The 19,636-nt window shown below is 42.6% G+C and overlaps 1 protein-coding gene across 1 annotated transcript; it reads left to right on the top strand.

Annotated features, from left to right (window-relative positions):
- The first annotated feature begins 428 nt into the window (after positions 1–428).
- FOXE3 (forkhead box E3) lies at positions 429–1,658 on the top strand. The gene has a single exon (XM_063136306.1). It carries the CDS (start codon positions 429–431, stop codon positions 1,656–1,658), a length of 1,230 nt encoding a protein of 409 aa, XP_062992376.1.
- Positions 1,659–19,636: the final 17,978 nt, after the last annotated feature.

Here is a 19,636-nt window from a genome sequence, read left to right as displayed (position 1 = left end):
TTTATTCTGTTGTCTCTTGTAGTTATCGGCTCAGGCAGCAATCCTAAGTCCCTTTGAAGACGGTGGGACGTGCATCCCGGAGAATATGCTTTGGATCGGGCTGCACGCCTTGAGTTGGAAAACGAAATCCTGCCATACCTCCGGTGCAGGTGGTGAAAGGGAACCCGTTTGTTTGTTTCCCTCCTGGTTCTGGATACACCGGACTCTACAACGCCTAGGGAGCGCATAGTGGTGGGTGGGCAATAGCTGCGCCATTCAGGGGGTTGCACCAGGGTGGCGCCAGCCCTGGTCTATATAAAGCACGTTGCTCTGCCCAACACCTGGTCCCCGAGGGAGCTGCCCCGTCTCATGCGCCTCTCTCTTTCCGCTGGAGCTTTTCCTTGCGCATCAATCTGGCCGGTTTCTCCTTTTTCTCGGGCATGTGCACCATGACAGCCGACTCTCTCCATTCGCCTAGCCAAGGGGCTAACCCAGGCTCTCCCAATTTGCACAGGGCTTCTCCGTCGGGCTGCAAGGTGGAGCCGCTGTTAATCAAAGCAGAGCCCAGGGGGAGCCCAGCGGAGAGAGGAGAAGAGCTGCCTGCGGAAGAACAGACGCCTTGTCCCGGCGCAGGAGGCGGCGGCGGCGGCCGTCGGAGGAAGCGCCCGGTGCAACGCGGTAAGCCGCCCTATTCGTACATCGCGCTGATCGCCATGGCCATCGCCAACGCGCCCGAGCGCCGGCTGACGCTGGGCGGCATCTACAAGTTCATCACGGAGCGCTTCCCCTTCTACCGAGAGAACCCCAAGAAGTGGCAGAACTCCATCCGCCACAACCTGACGCTCAACGACTGCTTCGTCAAGATTCCCCGCGAGCCGGGCCACCCGGGCAAAGGCAACTACTGGACCCTGGACCCGGCCGCCGAGGACATGTTCGACAATGGCAGCTTTCTGCGCCGCAGGAAGCGCTTCAAGCGCACCGACCTCACAACATACCCGGGCTACGTGCATAGCGCCAGCGCCTTTACGCCTAGCCCAAGCCCGGTAGTTGCCCGGCCGGGCCCTTGCAACGGCTCCGGAGGCGTCGGTTACCCGGGCAGCAGTGGCCCCATCTATTCACCCGGCGGCGCTGCTTACAACACGCAACTGGCCGGCCTTCCCCAATACCCCGGGGCGCCCCCTGCGCTGCCGCCGCGGATGTTCAGCATCGACAGCCTCATCAGCTCCCAGCAGCAGCAGCAGCAGCAACAAGCCGCGGCTCTGCAGGCCTCCCCAGTGGGGGCAGAACTGGGACATCACGCCTTGGGGCTGAGTGGCGCCGGCGAATTGGGCAGTTGCCCCGTGGGCAATCCGGAGGCCTGTTTCCAGACGCAGCAAGTTAGCCCTGGCTTGCTGGGCCGACAGCCCCCGGCCATGGCCTACCCGTACTCGGCCTCCCCGCCAGGCCACCTAGCGGTGCCTCAAGGGGCCTATTCCCCGCCCAACGCGCAGCTCTACGGCGCCTCCAACCGGCTGGGCCTGCAACCTGGGCGCCCTGCCTCTTCCTGCGCCGACCACGCTGAACAACTGCTGGGCCTGGCAGCCTCCCAACTCAATGGCCTGGGCCAGTTCGGAAGCGCTGCCAATAACTCTTACATGAGGCAGTCCAATTTCCCTTCTGGTCTCGAAAGATACCTGTGAAGGGAAGGAAGAAGCGTGTCGTGTTGGGAGTGGCCAAAGTCAAAAGTACAATGTACATCTCCTGACACATTTTTTTTTATAGTCCGGTGGGAAGGGAAGCCCACACTTAGTACTTGAATGGAGCTCTTTTGATAATATTATACATATGTAATATTTTTTGGTCTTAGGATCCTGGAGATGTGAATTAGGGTTGTCACCTTCATAAGGTAAATGCTCTGAACCTTTAACTGTTGCATGTGAGAGGCACAGTGCTCCTCATTTTAAATATGATGAAGCCCCTACTTGTGCATTGGAGAATGTGCCACAGCATACATATTGGGCACTAATGCCTTGGAGTTCAGAGTCCTGTCATTTGGTTGGTCACATACACTGGGAGATACAAAACAGTTTTTTAATAATAATAATAATAATAATAATAATAATAATAATAATAATAATAATAATGAAATGTTGAATTGGCACAAGGAGTTGTTTAAAAATTGTGGGTATATCTTTTTTCTGAGTGTTACCATTTCCACGATAGGGAACAAAACATTTTGCAATGGCAGCTAAATCATGAGGCAGATTTAAGGCCCTGCTTCAAGTGGAAAAATCTATGTGTAGTATTTTGGAGAAATTGCCACCTGTAAATTTGCCACAAATGTGGTCTTTTGCAGCCAGGATGGGGAGGAAGTTTGGAAGAGAAGGAAGCTAACCAGGATATAGTCAATTTGGCCAACTAAGGCTAACTTTCTATGGTTCTGCAGAAGGAAATGTTGGGATGGAAGTGGTATCCAAAAACAAATACTATTCTGATTAGGACTGTAGTTTAAAGAGCTCTCCTTTTTGTGGACCTTGTTTTTCTACATGGGTGACTGCAGAAAAATCTGATCAGATGTTGTGAGTAGCTTGCAGGGATCAGGAGTACCACTCTAGGAAAATCCCTGTGTCAGCACACCTCAGTTTGTAACTAAAAGTGTCAGGTGTGTGGATGTACTCAGGCAACCTCAAGACAGTTTGTCTGGTAGCTTGCTCATTGCAAGCTAATGGTGGTGAATAAAAATGCAGGTTGGGGGAGGCTGTTTTTGATCAAAAACTAAATTAAGCTTAGTGTGCCTTTAAAAAAGTATATATTAATTTCATTTTTATTTTGATCCCACTTTTCCTCCAAGGAGTTCAGAATATCAGGAAAGACCTTGCACATTTTAACCTTGCAACAATCTAGTGGGACTGATTTGGCTGAGAGATAGTGACAGGCCCAAATCACCTACCAAACTTTGTGGCTGAGGCAGGATTTTACATTACACAAAGTTTTATAGATGTGATTATCCTATTTTATCCTCACAGCAACTGTGTGAGGTAGGTTAGGCTGAAGGATAGTGACTAGCTGAATATCACCCATTGAGCTTCCTGGCTGAATGGAGAGTTGATCCAATGTTATATCCTCTACACTATTGTCTTAAAGTCATCCAGAAGGCTAGTGGTAATATTTGGGTATGTAACACCTCATTCCATTTTATTTTACTATATTTTGGCTTGTGGATCTTTACGCTCGAGATAGAGCCTCCTAACTTTTCAAGGTTGCCAAAGTTTACACAACTGCTTGGGCCAACAACATACCATTTTTTATTTAGTGTGCATCTCCTGATAATGCATCACTGCATAGGTACACTGAAAAATGTACCTCATTGTATGAAAGTGGTTTGCATTACACATAATATTTCATAATGTTTAAGTAATGCATCATCACCACGCTGCACAATACATGTATTATGCTGTGTTGCTCACTGGATTACTGTATGATATATCAGCACAATGTATCATGTTGCATATGAAATGTACAGTGTATATAGTGCATATTGCATATGGCATTAGTATAGTGTGTAGTGCATATTGCATAATGAACAATAGTGCCTTCTGAATAATGCACAGTAGTACTTTGCATATATAATGCATGTAAATATCCCAGGATGTGGGACTCCTTGTTGGACTGATAACCTGTAACCAAATAAATATCTCAGTCCACAACTTAGCTAAACAAAAGTACTTTGATTTAAGCATATTCATGTGCAATTCTAATAATGTGCTTAAAAGGTAATTTAATTTACGCCGACAGGACTCAGTTAATTACACTGATTTCAGTAAGCTATTACACAGAGTTTGGGGATTGCATATTGTCTTAAATCCAAGTGTTTCATCTTAACTGGACTATGTATTAGTCTGTGATGCTTATAAAATTACTAGTGACGGGACTTTCAGTATTAATATTTAATACATTTAAAGCCTAGTGCTCCCTGAGGTGGTAAGTCTGTGGCTGGATTGTACCACATCGGACTCCAGGGCACTGAAGAAATAATCCCTGCACATATATAAAGTGAATATATTAGGGAGAAGGCTACACTAGAACCATTCTTCTTGGACTTCTTATTTTCTATTTGGATGGTGGTTTTTTTGAGGGGGGGATGTACAAACGAGCATTCAATCATGAGAAGTCTCTACCTGCAGTCTTATGGTACAGGCCAGATGTTGCGAAAATGAACCTGCTTATTAAATTAACACATTTTTGCTAGTGGGAGGAATTCTTTTTAACATAGAAAAATTACATGTTCCATTTTGAACTTGTTTGAGTGTGCTGGTTTTCTTTTGAATATTGAAAATACCATTTGAATATATGCTTTAGTATTAAAAAGAAAAAAAAATCAAGCAAAAGAAGCAAAATCCTTTAGTTATTCAAATCTTGTTTGTGAAATATTGTGGGCATGATCTAGAAAAAAGTTAAGTAATTGAGTCTCGTTTATTTCAATGGATTGTTACAGCATGTGCTTAATTTCATCCCACTAAAACCAATGGGACTTGAAAGTAGCCCTAAACTTTCAGTACAGTGTAGTGTTTTCAGATACCAAATAAGTGGGTGATTTCAAGTATTTGGGAAAATGTGTTAAGTAATTTAAGTGTTTCAGTTATTTCAAAATCAAGACAATTTAGAAGGTAGTTTTCTCAGCTGCACATAATTGGGCTCATTGAGGAAATTTCTGAGGGATAGTTTGAGACTATGCTTGGAAAGTCCAGCAATGGTAACGAAATATTCATACTTTAATAACCTGTGCAGAACAGTGATCCTGTCCTATTATACCCAATCATGCAGTCTATTTTAGGTGGCGTTGTAAGCTGGAAAATGTGTCAAGCTTAATTGCCCAATTCAGTATATTTCCTTGGAAATAAGTCTCATTGAGTTCAGTGGAACAGTCCCCAGTAGATGAATAGTGGAAGTCTAAGAGTAAGAGTAGATTCAGCAGTATATACATTTTAGCATGCATGTATACCATGCTAATTCTTACTCTACTTGGACAATTCAAAATAAAAATAAAAATAGATCATGTGCTTGTCCTTAATCTGATTATGTGATTTAACATCCTAATCCAGCCTTCCTCAAACTGGCTCATTACAGATGTTTTGGACTTCAATTCCCATCACCCGCAGCCAGTATGGCTAATGGTCAGGAATTCTGTGAGTTGTAGTCCAAAACATCTGGGGGGCACCATTTTGGGGAAGGCTGCCCTAATTCATAATGTGAAATGATTTAGCAAAAGATACAAATAAATAACAATGCAGTCCTATAGATATCTACTCAAATGTAAGCCCCACTGTGTTCCATGGAATCTACTCCCAGGAAAGTGGGTATAGGATTGCAACCTCAGTGAAGTTACAATAGTTGGATTTAAATGTTTTCATCTTCATCAATTGTCTTCTAGTACATCACCTTCAGTAGATTGTGGATTGGGCAACATGCCAGCGGGGTAAGGTAAGTTTTAAACAGGACTATCTTTCCCTTCCACACTTGGAAGAATACTGAAGGGAATGGCTAAATGCATTGCCTGGACAAAAAAAATACTATCCCCCCCCCCCCCCCAAGCAACTGAGTGCAAATTTTGGGACCTGGCAGCCGTTCCCTTGGACTTGTTTGTTTGTTTTGAATTTTGAAACATGGAGTGTAGCATATGTGGGGGCAGTGATACTCTGGAATGTGATGATCTTTTAAAACAAGAAACAACCTTGCAAGCTTTGTGCGACTGCTCCTATGAATGCATGACAGGATGTATGTTTTGATCAGAAGTGCCCTTAGTCTTTTCTAGACTTTGTTTACTCATCAAGGCGATGGGGCTGAATGAAGGTCTAAGAGGGAAGAGGCAGCCAAGTCATTAGCTTGTCTAGCAAGTTGCACCATTATTGTGTTGTTTTAAGGATATGAGGAGACAAGACAGAGTAATACCTTTTTTCTCCCCTTTTATCTGTAGTTGTTGGTAGGTGGGATGAGCTTTACGCCCTTTCTACACCTAAGGATTATCCCAGGAAAATGGAGGGATTGTCCCTGCCTGCTCCCGGGATCCCCTGTGTGTCATTTGGCTGTATAGGGATGATCCCGGGACAATCCCAGGAAAAAGGCAGGTGTAGAAACGGCCCTAAGGAAAATATTCAAACATTATCTTATCCAGCAGCAAACTTGGGGCAGTATCCAATATGACACTATCATTGTGCTAGCATAAATGATCTTTAGTACAACACCAATAGCAGTTGCTGGCAGGACAGGTTTCCCCAGAAAACCTGGTATGCCAGCAAGCCCTCCTGGCATTACACTAGAGGTTATTTATGTTACTGCTACTGTCACTTTGGATACTACCCATGGATTCAATTAATGATTTTAGCTGGACTGCTTTGGCTCCAACTACAGATATGTACATGTATACCATCTTGCCCGGGAATGTTATGGAGAGACATATGGCTTTCTCTTTGGAAATGGTGGTTGAGTTTCATTTCCCTGAAAGCCAGAAGAATGCTTGAAAGCTGATTCTGCCTGGAAAACTTCTCCGAAGACTCTTGAAGGTCTTTGCAGTCTTTAGTTTCTGCTGAAGTAGGGCTGGAGCCAGCAGGGCTCAGGATGTCTGAAGAGCTGCATTAGTGCTCTCTGGTGTCTTTTAGCTGGCTTCTCCTTTGTGCACTTGAAGTTGTCTTTGTAGGCTTGTCTCTTAACATATTCTAGCTAAGACCAATGTGGAATGTTGCAGAATTTCTTTTCTAACAACTTCACGTAGCACATCCAATGCAGTACCTTATTTTTTTTTTTAGTTAAGCAATATACTTTTTTTTAAACTTAACCAGAAAGCTTTATTGTTTCTCATGTGTGTTTTTCAAATAGGCTATGATTGAAATCCACAAGACACTGAAACCATCATATTTATACTTAATCAATGGGACCCTTTTGGTTTATATATTTAAATCACTGGCAATTGTCACTTTTGACACTCTTCCTGATAGAAATCAAAGTGGAATCTGGGTCTTGGCTAATTAAACAATGAATGAAATGGGCACCTTCTATTTACCTGTTTCTGTTCCCAATCTGAGTGTATTCAGAAAGATCCTAACATATCCACATTGAATGAAGCTGATCTAAATTAATTGAATGAATAGAGATGCTTTTGAAGACTTCAGATGGACTTTAGGGAAAGCCCAGGATGAAAACTGTAGTGGGTAAAGTTGAAGATCTTCTTTAACCAGAAGATGAGTAAAGTGGTAATACATGTTTGGGGTGGCTTTTAAACTAATGTAGGGAGTGCCTTCATGATTATCTTAATGTATCGCAACTAGTCTTTCAAGCTTTCATTTCAAAAGCTTGTTTATAGCTGGGATGAATCAAGCAAATGAGTTGGATTAAAGTGTCATGAAGGGCATAAGCCCAGCAGGGCCAAGGTGGATTTAGGTTAGAAAAAGTTTAGATGTGCCTTGCTAGTGGCATAAAGCTTTGCTGCTCTGGGTAGGTGAAACTTCAGCAGAAGTAATTACGGCTAAGGAGGAAAGGCAAATTATAAGTAATTAGTCCTTCCTTTACTTAGCCACAAGCAGGCAGTATAGCCCCTTTTAGCCAATTATACCTACGAAAGACTGAATTTTGCTTTTATCAGAGGCAACAGGAATTTTCCTAAATATTCTCTGTTCTTGTTGGACATCGAGAAATACATATATTAGGTGTGACTTAGAATTTAATCCTATACACATTTACCTGGAAGTAAGTCCCAATGAACCCAGCGGTATTTACTTCTCAGTAGACATGCATAGAATTACAATGGCCACAGCTAGACCTAAGGTTTATCCTGGGATCATCCAGGGTTCGCCCCTGCCTGAGCACTGGATCCCCTGTGTGTCACCTAGATGAACAGGTTTGACCCCTGGACGATCCAGGGATAAACCTTAGGTCTAGCTATGGCCAACGTTAGGGGAGCAAAGTGCTACAAAGCAGAAAGAGGGCCAGATACTGCTTCTGATTTCAAAGTTTGTAATTTGTCTGCAATGCCTAAATATGGGGAGATTTTGGGCTTAATGAGAGATCTTTGGGGACCCTAAAAACAAATATGTAATTCCTCTGGAGGGAATATATAGGAAGTGTGCTTACAAACTGAGGATTAGTCTGTACATCCCAGCTCTTAGGAGCAGGGTCATACAACAGCTTCCCTGAGAGTCTTGCAATTTTTGTCCCTCTCCTTCGTAGGGATAAGAATGGAAACCAACATCAAGTCTGGCTCCGTAGTTCAGGGTTGTGTTTGTATCTGTTTCATAACCCATTTCCTCTGTGATATACTTTTAATTTATTAGGATATTAAAATATTTTAAAGTGCTTAGCGATCTTTTTTTAATAGGGCTAAATGAAAAGTGAGGAAATGATGGCAGAGAAGGGAGAACATATTCCGGTCTATGAATGTGACACATTCCTGAAGTGCTCAATAGCTTCAGTGTCTAATGTATTAAAGATACTTCAGTTACCAGTTGCTCTAATGAAATAGATAAATTTCAGATCTCCTACAATCTTTGTTTATTAACACGGAGATCTTCTGTAATTGACGTGTGTTTGAACATGATCTGCCCTTCATGTACATATTGATAATCCCAGAATAAGCTACTTTTGCAAATATATTTATTTCTATTATTCATACTTTACAGTAACTTGTTCATTGGAATTGCATAAATAACCCTGATAATGAGCTGGATCCATATTTAGTCAAACTTAGTAAGCAGATTGAAATCAATGGGATGTAAGTTAGTCATGGGTACCACAGGTCCCTTTGGTTTCTGTGGGTTTACTCTCTAAGTATTACCAAATCTGGATCCAACTCAGTAAACATATAAGAAACTAAACCCTTCTTTTGCCAGTGACTGATGGAGAAGTGTTGAGGGAGGAGCATTGCTTCTCCGAAGCACAACATCACAAACAAATTCAATTCAATTCTAAGACTTGACTCCGCTCAGCTCAAGTGCAGCCTCTACTGTTGTAGAATGGAGTAGCAGCTAGGATGTAGCTTTTGCTTTAATTCTGCCTATGTGCAGGTATTTTAGAAAGGAAATCCAGGTTCTTTCATAACTTTTGTTATAGATGGATTTTTGTAGGTAGATGCCACTACGATTATGTGAACGCTCTGTCTAAGGCTATAAGAATTCATTTTCAATGTCTCCCCCACAAATTCTTTTACCTAAAGGCTGTGTCTGGACATAACAATAAACTGGTTTATCATTACAGAATGAGCCCTAGCTCTCCCCACTCACTTCTGACTCCTCTCTGGCACAGCTGCAAGGAAGAGTTTACCTGCATTTTTAAATTAGCCACAGTTTAGTGTTACAACCTGTGACAGACTGGTGTGTCTGCACCTCGAACTCTGTGAGGTAGGATACCCCTTTCTCTGTATTCCTAAGAGGTAGCATTACCGCCACTTACGTGTATTTTTAAATGACCTGTAGTCTGTCCATGTGAGAAGACAGGCACGAATCTTTGACAAATTGGTTCATTGTATTTCTACACTGCCTTTCTGGAACCAGCCAAGGCAGTTTACAAAAAAATCAGAAAACAACAATCATAAACCAATAATAAACATCGTGAAAAGGTTAGAAACAACCTTAGCTAACCTTTCATATCTGACCCTGAAACTGTGTGCAATGCTGCTTGCTTTACTTTTGAAGAAGTTATGGATACTCGGTACCTTTTGAATCTCCAACCATCTATTGCCAATATAAATACTGTTTTAGGGGCTTGTCCCAGTTTTCTAAAAACCCATTGTTTTAAAGGCTGCCCTTTAGTTCCGACCTTTTTTAAAAGTTCCACTGTTCATGGAATGAAATGGACACAAGAGAGTGTTGCATAGAACTCATTAACATCAAACCTTCAAACTTTCCAATATTCTTGAAATGATTGTTTATGGTTTACTTTTTAAAAAATCTATCCAAGTTTTCTTCCACCAGGGGGACTCAAGGCGGCTAATGAATCATCCAGAGAACATCAAACAGCATGATAAATAATAATATAGAAATTTGGAAACAGTTTTATCAGTTTAGCTTCTTCCAAAGGCCTCTTTAAAGAGCTGGGTCTTCTCCAGGTGCTGAAAGTCATATAGTGACTGAGCCACATGGTCCCCCTTAGAGAGGGGAAGAATCCTCTCTCTCTGTGTGTGTGTGGGTGTAATCTTGAAAGACAGAGTGTAGTTCCTTGTGTGTGATTTGGGGGTGATCTTATTAATTTGGGGAATTGAATTTTAGAGGTGATTTTGGGAAGTTAGTTGGCTTGGCCTTCTGTGAAGTGGAACAGAAAACAGGGTTCAAAGGAATGGTTTTCTATGTTGGGGTTCAGACCTCACCTCTGCAATGGATTCAAGTTCTCAGGCAAATTACCTATTTTAATTTCACCAGTTTGCCTTTCTGTGAAATGAATGTTTTGTTACCAGCCACAATCACTACAGCAGCCATTTTGTGGATGCTCCAAAGGCAGCCATTTTGTGATGGTCTCCACAACACTTTCTTAAAAATCCAACTGTGTCTACCAGTCCAAAAAGGTTGGGGACTCCTATCCTGGCCACTCATCTTTATGTCACTCATGTCTCCAGAGAAAATGTAAATATGGGATAACATCGTTTCTCAGTTCTGAAGAAATTACCCATCTCTGAGAGGTGGTTTTGCAATCATGTTAGGGATGTTGATTTCCTTTCCATATTTAAAAAAAGTGTTTAGAATGATCTGGATACCCATGGATTGTTCCAAAGTGATTCCCATGGGATTGTCATTCCTTCCTGCATTAATTGCGGAATGGCAAGATATTCTTGTGTTAAGACAAGGGAGCGATCTAGAGTTTTGAAGACAAAGTCCATGGTGTGGTTGTTGGAAGAGGTGTGAATACAGTTGCCTAATACGGAATTCTTAAGATGTAAAACCATGATGATCCTAAGCACACATATGTGGAAACAAGTTCATTTGAAATAAGTGTGATTTACTTCTGAATGTATTTAGGATCTGGATGCAAGGCTGAATATCTCATGCCACCATTTCCCCCCATGAGTAAGTCACAAAGGGTTACATAGAACTTGGCTCCGACTCTGCACCCAATGAAGTGTGTAGCTCTGGAGCCAGCTCCATGTTCCGCACCATTACCCCCATTATTCCCCTCGTTTCATGCATTGATCCATTGTTTGCAATGAAACTATACCAGAGACGTGGAAAATTACACCTTTGTGCAACCTGCATTTCGGCCTACAGTGCATGGAGCTGACTTCAGTATAACATGGGGCAGTTCACAAACTACTTTCTTCCGGCTTCAAGAGCTGTAAGGCGGCCTGCTAAATTTGAAGAAGCTGAAGGAAGTATACTGTGTGAACATGATTTGAACAGGGTGTGTAAATCTGTGAGAAGTCGAGAAGCAAGGGCAGTGGAATAACGATAACCCTCTCTTCCAATTTCATTACTCCCATTTGTTGGCACCAGTGGGGGATGTCCTCCCAGTGCAAAGAGCAGATAGACAAACAATTTTCATCAGAGCTGCAGCAGGAAAGACCTCCTCTTCCATTGTGATCTCAATAATCCACCCCCTTCAACAATATATTTGCATTTTAAAAGAAAAAAAGGGAGGATGTTAAAAGCAAAGATGCATTTAACATCAGATCTAGCTTGTCCCCAAAAAGATACAAATTAATTTGGTGTTAAGTCACTTACTAGACTTGCAAAGGTGGAGCTCCAAAATGTATTTATCTGAAGCATTGTTATGCTGCTTTTAGACAAAATGACTCACAGAGCAGCTTACATATAATCAGTTAGACAAGACAATAATGTTTAAAACAGGGCTGGGTCCCATGCTGGCGACATGTATCATCCCGAATTTGCCACTGAAATTCAGTGGCATGGAAGCCTAAAAGAGGTGATTTCCCTTTGAGGTAAGGAAAATAAGTGGTTAGTTGTGGCTGAAAATGTGTTTTCAGCCACAAACAAGCTGTGTGGTGGCACAACAGCCAAAAAAAAAAAGGGTGGGGGGAGAAAGGAGGGGACTCTACTTTTTTTTTTTTTTTTGCTGCTGCTGGGCTATTTTAAAAGCAAATTCAGCAGTGGAGGGTAGGGGTGTATCTCTCTCTCTCTCACACACACACACACACGCACACACACACCTTGGTTCACACAGGGAATTGGCTCCTGGAAGTTGCTCAGCCTTGGGGTTTAAGGGATTAAAGTCCCAGGTTCTTCTGCTTATGAGGAAGTACACCCACCCTCTCTCTCTCTCTCTCTCTCTCTCTCTCTCTCTCTCTCTCTCTCTCTCTCTCTAACACACACACACACACACACACACACACACACACACACACACACACGAGGAGCTGTGTTCGTCCATTAGAAAATGTTCTTATTCACAGCCTGCAGGACCAACCAAAATGACTCCAAATATTGATCAAGCATTCAAGAACTCAGATTTCCTTAACATTCCATCTGATGAAGACTTCTGAAGAACTTAAAAGCTTGCTCATTATTTTGTAAGGAATAATAGTTATTTCAGTTATCATTATTTTGTGACTTTTTGATTGGTCCTAATAAACAAATTGCCAAAGTGATGAATTTTGAAGTAGTTAATCTTGCAATCTAAATGGTTAGTGTGGAGAATATTCTGACAGAGTTTAGTTACACTCCCAATGTGAGGAGGCTCAGATGCTGCTGCATGTGGTGGTGTTACTGGTCTTTGTGGTTGCAAATCATCCTCTGCAAAGTGCTGTACTAGGACAAAAGTGACCCTACTCACCCATCTAGGAAAAGGCTTTTTATCCTCTCTTCAAGGCTGAAAAAGGGAGTTTCCCCCTTTACTTATTGGCTCACAGCCAAAGGAGATTAGTTTGCCTGCCGCTTCCTCCAATATCCAGTAGATGGCACTGGCATATCATGGGCTCCCATTAGAGGCAGCCCATGGCTGAATTTAGGAACATGGGAAGCTGCCTTGTCAGTCCATGAGGCCATCTAGCCCAGTATTGTCATCAATACATGGCAATGGCTTTCCAGTGTCTAAGGCAGGAGTTTTTTCTGCTCTACCTGGAGATGCCAGGGATCAAACCTGGGACCTCCTGTGTACAAAGCATGTGGTCTACCACTGAGCTACAGTCCCTGAGCTGAACCACATGGCCGGGAATGCTGGTCCAAACATGCTTGGGAAAAGAAACTAAATTTGCTACATGAAGTGGTGGTGAAGGCAATAGATACTGATATGAGATATGCAATAGAGAAATTCCCGCCATAAACAACAGTGTCTTGGTTGGTGTTTAAAACCATCTAACTGATGAATGCTCCAACCCTGCACCCAATTACTGCTGTGTAAGCCCCACTGAACTCAGTGGGACTTACTTCTGAGTAGACATGTACAGGGTTGGACTTTAAGAGCATAGTCCTGTGCACATCTACACATTGGGGTGGATGAAGCTTAATCATGCTTAGAGCAGACCCATTGAAATTAATGGGACTTAAATTAGTTATGGGTAACTTGTCCCACTAACTAAGTCTGGGTCCAACTCATTGAGTTCACTGGGGTTTACTCCCTTGTAGGTGTGTATAGGTGTCCATAGGAAAGGGCCACATCATTCCCCACTTCTTTCCTATTAATTAGGCCAGCAGTCCCCAACCTTTTTGGCACCAAGGACCGGTTTCGTGGAAGACAATTTTTACATGGACCGGGTAGGGGAGGGTTTGAGAGGATGGTTTTGGGATGATTCAAGCACATTACATTTATGTTCACTTTATTTCTATTATTATTACATTGTATATAACCATAATGCAGAATCAGTGGGAGCCCTGAGCTTGTTTTCCTGCAACTAGATGGTCCCATCTGGGGGTGATGGGAGACAGTGACACCCGAAGTGTGTTGCTTATGTCCAGTCTACTCTGTAATCTCGTTTTGGTTGTTGTCAGTGCAGAAAACCCTGCTTCACAAAGATAGGATGTTGGAAATGGAAGCTCTCCAGCGACTTTGTTTTTTATTCATTTTGGCTAGGGTCAGGGAGGTGCCAAGGTAAGGGAGGCCTCTTAGCTTCGGCTGGGCGCCCATGGCCTGTTAGGAAGTGAAGCCATGCCCGTGGCCTGTTAGGAACCGGGCCGCGCAGGTGGGCTGCTTTCACCCGCCCACCCCAGCGTGGGCGCACCATTCTGAAGCCACCCCACTCCGCCCTGGAGTCCTGGCTTCGCTTCGGCTGGGTGGGCGGGGTGGCGCCCTGCGCCCAGTTGCACTGCGGTCAGAGTGGGTAGGGGCAGCTCAGCTGCGTGGCCCGGTTCCTAACAGGCCATGGACCGGTACCGATCCATGGCCCGGGGGTTGGGGACCCCTGAATTAGGCTACTTCCAGCCAGCGGGCTCCTAGTGCTAGCAATCAAGGCATAGTGCAGTTTTCTCAACTTTTTAGGATTTTCTGCATTAAGAAAATGGTGGAAGAAGTAGTGGAAAAACATGGGAGATTACAAGCAGAAGATGGTGTCAGGTCACACACATAAATACTCAGACACCCATGAATAAGGCAGGGTGATGATGTCATAAAATACCTGTCTGGAAACACCCTTCACAAATCAGGACCTTGTTCTTGAAAATAACTATTTATTGATCCATATTTCTGCACAACTTCTGTTAAATACAAATCTCTAGGGTTCAGAGTTGTACCAATCTCTTTTCCCATAAAGGTAAGTGTATGTGTGATTCAGGGCCTCTGGTCATGTCTTTGAGAAGAGAGAACTTTGCTGTTTTTCAGATAGTTCCCCTTCATGTTTTTCTGGACTGAGAGCTCCTGGGCTAACTGAGTCATGGCACTCACATCCAAGAGCTCAACTCCTTGGAGGACTGGGAAAATGAAGGATTAATGGAGGTGTCCCTGTCTCACTTCAACAGCCCACACTGGTTGGAACAAGAGCAGAGAAGCACTAATTCCTTTCACTATCACTCACTTGCCCGCCCAATGATAATGTTCCCTTTTTTGATCCTTTTTGGGTTGAAGTAGGATATTAGCTGGCATTTCTAGTCAGGATCCTTTAGAGTCCCTGTTCTATGTCCTTGCCAGTCAGTCTCTGGTTCTCACTCCTCCTCTGAATCTAGTATCCTTCTAATCCACTCTGCTTCCTTCTTATCTCTCCTTTTAATCCTATTTCCTCCAGTGATCTGCCCTTCTTCCAATACACTTCCAGACCCTGATCTTGCTGGTTCTTCATTCCCCCCTCCCCCCCTTTTGCCTTCTTCACTTCTGTCTCTTTTCTTCTCCAGCCTCTCCAACCCATTCCAACCTGGATCAGCCTCCTTCCCTTCATCTCGTTCTCCTTCCTCTTCCTGTTTTCTCTGGGCCTGGGCTATTTAAATAGCCCATGTTGCTGCTCTTATCATCCTCTCCTGCCTCAATCAGCCAAAGGTGTGGCTTATTCCCAGGGCTGGATGAGCAGGTAGGTGTGCAGCCACTGATGTCGCCATTCCTGGGCACAGCTGCTCCCAGATGTCTGGACCAGGATTAATTAGTGACTGGGGCACTGTGCTGGGTAGCAACAATCCATGGTGGTCCCTCAGAAGAGCGTTTCATCCACAAGAAAATTTCTGGCATATTGTTAAGGAAATGGCTCTGTACTTGAGTAAAGATGAGATTGAAAGAAGAGATGGGAGAGTATTTGCAAGTTACATTTTAAAATAGATTCTTGATAGAGCTTGTAATGGAGGGAAATATTTCATTACTTCACATTATGGGGGTTATTCTTTCACTACAGAAACATATTAAGTACCACTCATTCCTTATTTCAGATCTACAGCCTAAAGCAAATGAAAATAAATTATGCAACCATAATTAAAATGCAAAAATATAAAATGACTTTAAAACTCAAGAAATAAAGCAAGAGCAATACATTAAAATAGATGGGTAATCTGGGAGTTGTGATCAGCATGTTCCCTTGGCTGCTATCCATGTGGCTTGTGAGCCTGATGGCGTCCCAGACACTTTCCTCTGATCTACCAGTGGCACTAGGAGCAATCCCAGTTGGGGTTGCTGAAGGGTGGGGGTGGGGGAGGGTTTTCCTCTTCCTCTTCCTCTGAGTGACCTTGAAGCAGCTGGGACTGCTGGGCTGGGCTGGGCTGGGGAAGGAGGGCTTTATGCAAACTGCTTCCGGAGCCACAGCAATAAAACAGCAGTATGACCAATAAAAACCTATCAGTTAAAAGCCATTTGAAATGTGCAAAGCCTTTTAATAGTCCTTGACTTCACTATTGGTGTAAATTGAGATGAAAATCTGCCCTAATACAGATGAAAAAAATTCAACACATTTTCTAACTATGAATTGGCATCATATTTTGTTACCTGGATGTTAAATGTGCAAACAGCATGTCACATAGTTACAGACCCTCCCTAGTCTTGTGCATTTTAACAACATACAAGGTATTTCCCATCACCTTATTTCTGTACCATGAAGGGTTCATCAGCATGCCAGACTTTTGATACAAGGGTCACCACTGGCAAACCTAACCTTTTGCCTTCAAGTGTGAGGATTGTTGGTCCTTATGTTATAGGAGTTTGTACAGGAAATACGTTAGGTAACTGAATAAATTTAGACTTTGTTTTCCCTCACACAAAGCATCTCGTGCTTTTCATAAAATTATTGAAACACATGGACAAGAATTGTCCATTTGTGGCTTTTGTTAGCAGCAGTTGATTCCTGATGGCCCATCGTCCTTTAGACCTCAACACCTAATGCACATCCCCACTAGGTGGCAGCCTAGCAATGGCTATCTCCATGGCAAAGCACCAACTGTGGCAAATTTCTTCCTATATTTTTGAACTGATTATAGGTTGAATCTTCCTGGTCTCAGCCCCCTTGCTTGCTTTGATGCTTTTCCTTCTACAACAATTAGCTGGCTTTAGCACCTGACTTGATTACATTAATTGCTTATGCAAATGATCCAGCCAGGCCTTGGTCCTTCAAATCAGGCCCTGATCCTCTGGTAACACTTCTTGGCAACTGGTCTCTGAACTACACCTTGTGCTTTCTTATTCCATTTAATCTGAAGCAGCACAATAGAGCAGGGGTGGGCAGACTTCAGGTTCAGGATTCTAACAGCTCAGTTATGTGGAAGGGGGAACATTGCCAATGTCTGCAAATCATACAGAGAGCTAGCAGTAGTTCTGGATCTACAACCTGCCTACCAGCAGTATGACAGGCTTATAGGGATGCAGCACCTGCATTTTTTTTTATTAGCAGGGATGTTGACATCATCTGCAACCCGCTAACTCTGCAGAATACCCTGTTGCTTCTGAGCTTAGCTGTAATTCTCACAGAAATGAATTTTCCCAACAACAATATATTGTTCCCAATTGTAATGCAAAGTATCTTTTGCTGGCCTGATCTTCAATGAGACCCATTAGATATACAAAAGACCTGCTCTTAGTGTAGATAAAACTTCCAGAACTTGGTTTGTTGATATGGATCAGCACAGCAGCCTGGATTTTTGGATTCTCCATGTGATCATGGCTGTGGGGACTGTCATGATGCATTCTTGCACTTCATAATTTACCATTATACCCTCAATGTCTAGGGGATGTAGGTCTTCTGCAATCCCCATGACCACATACCGACTGTTTCTGAGAAGTTACGGTGTTAATCAGAATTTAGTAACAGACAAATGGGAGGACTCCTAATTCTGCAGATGCCATTGCAGAATTGAGTGTGTGTCTCTGTTACAAATAGAAATTTCACCTATTTGGAAGTTGTAAAATTATTTCAAACATTGCATTTACATCCTAGAGCTATGGGTGACAGACATCAGAGGGCAAACATGTTGCAGTTGAATTTCATAATTTGTTGCCTCATTGGTCAAAACTTGTCCATTCATAAAGCTTGCCTTTGTAGCAAGCCTGGATTGGTGTATTACAAATTCATTATTACATTTGGAATTGATTGCAGGCTTCAGAGCATGCACAACCTGCATCTAAATAATACCATTTCTGTGCATGCACAGAGCTGATTTAACCGTTGAATGATCTGGTGAATCCACAACTGCTTCCCCCATTGTCACTGCAGACACAGCTCTGGCTCCGCAAGGAGGAGCTCTCTTTGGGTCCATCGTCTTTCCTCCATATATGAATAAACATCCCAAGACATCAACACAGAGGCAATCCACATGAAAGCAACCAATCAGCAAACCAATTTGCTGCGTGGTTTTATCCTGGTTGTGCTTTTTATACTGTATTTTTTGTATTTGTGCTTTTAACCTGTTGATTGTTTTATTATGATTTTAATTTTTGTGAACCGCCCAGAGAGCTCCGGCTATTGGGTGGTATAAAAATGTAATAAATAAATAAATACATAAATAAATAAATAAATCAGGGAGGGAGGCACAAAATGTGGTGATGCAGGGGATCATGCTGCACTACACGATTCCAAACTACAGCTCCCAAGATACACTGATTCTGCACATGCATAAAAACACATGTACATGGAAGGAGATTTTGTATCAAAGGAGAACTCATGTCTAAACTCACACGGATGTATTCATTAATTTCCAAGTAAATAACAAATTCTCTTGGGGTAAGTTTTTCTATCAGTAATCATGATGTCTGTGCAACAGCACTGTGATGCCACCACTTTGGATAGGCTTTAAGAAGTACTAAATATCTTGGCCAATCTTCTTTCTAATGTGTCACAATCACTGACAGAGCCTTTTTCTGCACAATATGGACATTTAAACCAGATATTTAGGGAAGTTGGAGAAATTCGAGAAGGACTAAAATGAGTTCCAATTTCTAAGAATTTTGTTGGGTACTGTAACAGAGATTCTAGCAACAGAAGTCCAGCTCACAAACCTCCCGCTCTGCACAGAGAGCCTTCCAGGGAAAAAAATACTCACTGACACAAGATTTCTTCAGCAAAGAGTTTTACTGCTGAGGTTTTCAGCATAAATCACGTTCCAGTACAAAAATCTTCCAGCAATAAATTTCATGACAACGACAACCACATCCATCACCTCATCAAAAATCTTATACAATTGTACAGCTTTATATACATTTTACACAGGGTATGATGACACAGTTCCATCACTCAATTATTCAATTAACCTTGGCATTTACAGTCCAGCACTGATATGTAGCACCTGTGTGTAACTCTGTGCCAAAGTCCAGTTTTTCTTTCTTCCAGGGCTTAACCCTCTGTGGGTAAATTTTCCAGCCCTGACAAATTTGACCTGCAGAATCTGCTGCAGACCAGCCTCTTCATGCCATGAGGAGTCTGTGGACTTTCGGATCTTTTTTTAACTTTCTCAAAATTTATGCAAATTTATTCATAGGAAAACACACACACCTCTGCTAAGACATATGCCATCCTGGAAAATATACAGAGATAAAAGTTGATTTGAATGGGAGATAATTCACTAAATGTTACATACAAATGTAAGTGATGTAAATTGTTGTGAAGCCCTTTACCAAATTATTTGCGTATTTTCTGCATAATAATAAAAAAAATCAAATCCATTTGTGAACAGACACCAAAATGAACAATACCATACAATCCACGAAACTCACATGGGATAGATTTCATAAAATCTGGTCATCCCTTTGAACTTATAACTTGAACCTTCAAGGAAAAAAAAGGGGGAGTAACTGTTTCCACTCTCTTCTGTGTGATCCTAAGGGATTGGGGACTAGTGCATTCTGGGATATTATC

This window comes from Elgaria multicarinata, chromosome 1, assembly GCF_023053635.1.
Source record: "Elgaria multicarinata webbii isolate HBS135686 ecotype San Diego chromosome 1, rElgMul1.1.pri, whole genome shotgun sequence".
NCBI classification, from domain to species: domain Eukaryota; kingdom Metazoa; phylum Chordata; class Lepidosauria; order Squamata; family Anguidae; genus Elgaria; species Elgaria multicarinata.
The sequence above is the reverse complement of the archived record's forward strand: the minus strand, read 5'-3'. Positions and strand labels throughout refer to the sequence as shown.

Excerpts from the sequence above, each read along its gene's own strand:
- FOXE3 (XM_063136306.1), top strand. The coding sequence starts at position 429 with ATGACAGCCGACTCTCTCCATTCGCCTAGCCAAGGGGCTAACCCAGGC.